This window comes from Mauremys reevesii, linkage group 12 (assembly GCF_016161935.1).
Source record: "Mauremys reevesii isolate NIE-2019 linkage group 12, ASM1616193v1, whole genome shotgun sequence".
NCBI lineage: Eukaryota > Metazoa > Chordata > Testudines > Geoemydidae > Mauremys > Mauremys reevesii.
In genome coordinates this window covers 22,322,036-22,325,115 of record NC_052634.1, presented here as the reverse complement: position 1 = coordinate 22,325,115, position 3,080 = coordinate 22,322,036, and the positions used below count along the sequence as shown (strand labels likewise).

Genomic DNA, 3,080 nt, shown 5'->3' with positions numbered 1-3,080 from the left:
ACCAGGGGTTTAAACTCTAAATGATCACACTGCGATTAGGATCCATTTGAATTCCCCTTCCCGGTCTTTGATACTTTCATCTCCAGTCATAGCAACTCTGGTATAGGATTAAATAAGTCAAAGCATCATCTCCAAGCACAGACAACTGAGAACTCTTCATCACATGACACTTTGAGAAGTGGAGGGGTAGAATGTGATGACGATAAACTCTGCCTGGCTCAGACAAAAGGTAACAGTTCTGCCATGATGGGGAAGGAGGGAATCTCTGAGTCACCCCATCTCCTTCCAAGTATCAGAGGAGTAGCTCTGTTAGGGTACATCTATACTTACCAGCCGGGTCGACGGGTAGCATTCGACTTCTTGGAGTTCGAACTATCGCATCTAATCTAGATGCGATAGTTCGAACTCCGAACGTGCTCCCGTCGACTCCGGAACTCCACCACCGCGAACGGTGGTGGCGGAGTCGATGGGGGAGCCGCGGACTTTGATCCCGCGGCATCTGTACAGGTAAGAAGTCCCCCCCCACCCCAAGTGTAGACCAGGCCTTAGTCTGGATCTGCAAAATGTGACAAAGAGTCCTGTGGCACCTTGTAGACTAACAGACATATGGGTGCATGAGCTTTCGTGGGTGAATCCCCACATCGTCAGATGCATGTAGCGGAAATTACCAGAGGCGGGTGTAAATATGCAGGCAAGAATCAGTCTAGAGATAACAAGGTTAGTTCAATCAGGGAGGATGGGCCCCTCTTCTAGCAGTTGAGGTGTGAACACAAAGGGAGGAGAAACTGCTTTTGTAGTTGGCTAGCCAGGGACAGTCTTTGTTTAGTCCTGAGCTGATGGTGTCAAATTTGCAGATGAACTGAAGCTCAGCAGTTTCTCTTTGAAGTCTGGCCCTGAAGTATTTTTGCTGCAGGATGGCACTTTTAAATCTGCTATTGTGTGTCCAGGGAGGTTGAAGTGTTCTCCTACAGGTTTTTGTATATTGCTTATGCTCCAGTACGTATTTTAGTCTATAAGGTGCCACAGGACTCTGTCGCTTTTTACATCTCCTTCCAGTATAACAGAGGCTGAAATGACAATTTTTTCCTGCCCCTGCTCTTCATTTAAATGTAATATGAAAAGTTCCCATGATAACTGCTCTTCAGCACAACATGAGAACAACTGGCAATGATACAATCTGTAACACTGGTGACTCTAACAATAACTTTGCAATAGGAGGAATGGTATAAATGTGACGCTCCCTGGTTCCTGATAGGAAGGGCACACTAGAATTACTCATGGGAGAATGGAGTTGATAGAAAGGATAAATGAATCCACCTCAAAGAGGTCAAACTGCAAAATGCAAAAATAGGCCACTCACTCATCTGGACAAGCTGAGGGATATCGGTGCTTCAAACAGCTTTTAAAAGTGGGAATCAGGAAAGTATTAAAGTATTGATAGCCCTAGAGGTTTTTATGGTGTTGATCCCCCTTGCAGATTCTCTGATGGCTCACATGGGCTCAGTGGCAAGACAAGGTTTTCCCACACTCACTGCTTCCATTGGGTCGCATACCTGTGTGGATTCTGAGATGGGTAAGAAGGTGTGAGCTGTGATTGAAGGTTTTCCCACACTCACTGCATTTATAAGGTCTCTCACCGGTGTGGATTTTGTGATGTTTAGAAAGGCCTGAGCTGCTAGAGAAGCTTTTCCCACACTCATGACATTCATAGGGCCTCTTCCTGTGTGGATTATCTGATGTTTAGAAAGGTCTGAGCTGGTAATAAAGCTTTTCCCACACTCACGACATTCATAGGGCCTCTCCCCTGTGTGGATTCTCTGATGAACAGAAAAGGCTGAGCTGCTAGTGAAGGTTTTTCCACACTCACTGCAATAAAAGGGCCTCCCTGTGTGGATTCTCTGATGTTTAGAAAGTCCTGAACTGCTAATGAAGCTTTTCCCACACTCACGGCATTCATAGGGCCTCTCCCTGTGTGGATTCTCTGATGTTGAGAAAGGACTGATCTGTAAGTGAAGGTTTTCCCACACTCACTGCAATCAAAGAGCCTCTCCCCTGTGTGGATTCTCTGATGAACAGAAAAGGATGAGCTGCAAGTGAAGGTTTTCCCACACTCACTGCAATCAAAGAGCCTCTACCCTGTGTGGATTCTCTGATGTTTAGAAAGGCCTGAACTCCGACTGAAGGTTTTCCCACACTCACGGCATTCATAGGGCCTCTCCCCTGTGTGGATTCTCTGATGTTGACAAAGGGCTGAGCTCCTAGTGAAGCTTTTCCCACACTCATGGCATTCATAGGGCCTCTCCCCTGTGTGGATTCTCTGATGAATAGAAAGGGCTGAGCTGCAAGTGAAGGTTTTTCCACACTCACTGCAATAAAAGGGCCTCTCCCCTGTGTGGATTCTCTGATGTTTAGAAAGGCCTGAGCTGCTATTGAAGCTTTTCCCACACTCACGGCATTCATAGGGCCTCTCCCCTGTGTGGATTCTCTGATGTTGAGAAAGGGCTGAGCTGCTAGAGAAGCTTTTCCCACACTCATGACATTCATAGGGCCTCTTCCCTGTGTGGATTCTCTGATGTTTAGAAAGGTCTGAGCTGGTAATAAAGCTTTTCCCACACTCACTGCAATCAAAGGGCCTCTCCCCTGTGTGGATTCTCTGATGAACAGAAAAGGATGAGCTGCAAGGGAAGGTTTTTCCACACTCACTGCAATAAAAGGGCCTCTCCCCTGTGTGGATTCTCCGATGTTGAGAAAGGGCTGATCTGTAATTGAAGGTTTTCCCACACTCACAGCATTCATAGGGCCTCTCCCCTGTGTGGATTCTCTGATGTTGAGAAAGGGCTGATCTGTAAGTGAAGGTTTTCCCACACTCACTGCATTCATAGGGCCTCTCCCCTGTGTGGATTCTCTGATGAACAGAAAGGGCTGAGCTGCAAGTGAAGGTTTTTCCACACTCAGTGCATGTATTTTTCCTCTTTCCCATGAGGACTTCCTGCTGTGTTGTGGTTTCCTTGACGCTTTTCTGAGTTCCCCGACAGGAAATAAATTTACCCATTTTCTCCTCTGGCTGGTTTCCTTGCTCT

The 3,080-nt window shown here is 46.7% G+C and overlaps 1 protein-coding gene across 1 annotated transcript; it reads right to left on the bottom strand.

Annotated features, from left to right (window-relative positions):
* Nucleotides 1-1,560: 1,560 nt before the first annotated feature.
* On the bottom strand, nucleotides 1,561-2,824 carry LOC120375508 (zinc finger protein 135-like; the record flags this gene model as incomplete). The annotated part of the gene is made up of 3 exons (XM_039496169.1): nucleotides 1,561-1,714; nucleotides 1,798-1,968; nucleotides 2,136-2,824. Coding segments are annotated over 3 exons (1,014 nt in total), but the record flags the coding sequence as incomplete, so codon positions are not given.
* Between the last annotated feature and the right edge of the window lie 256 nt (nucleotides 2,825-3,080).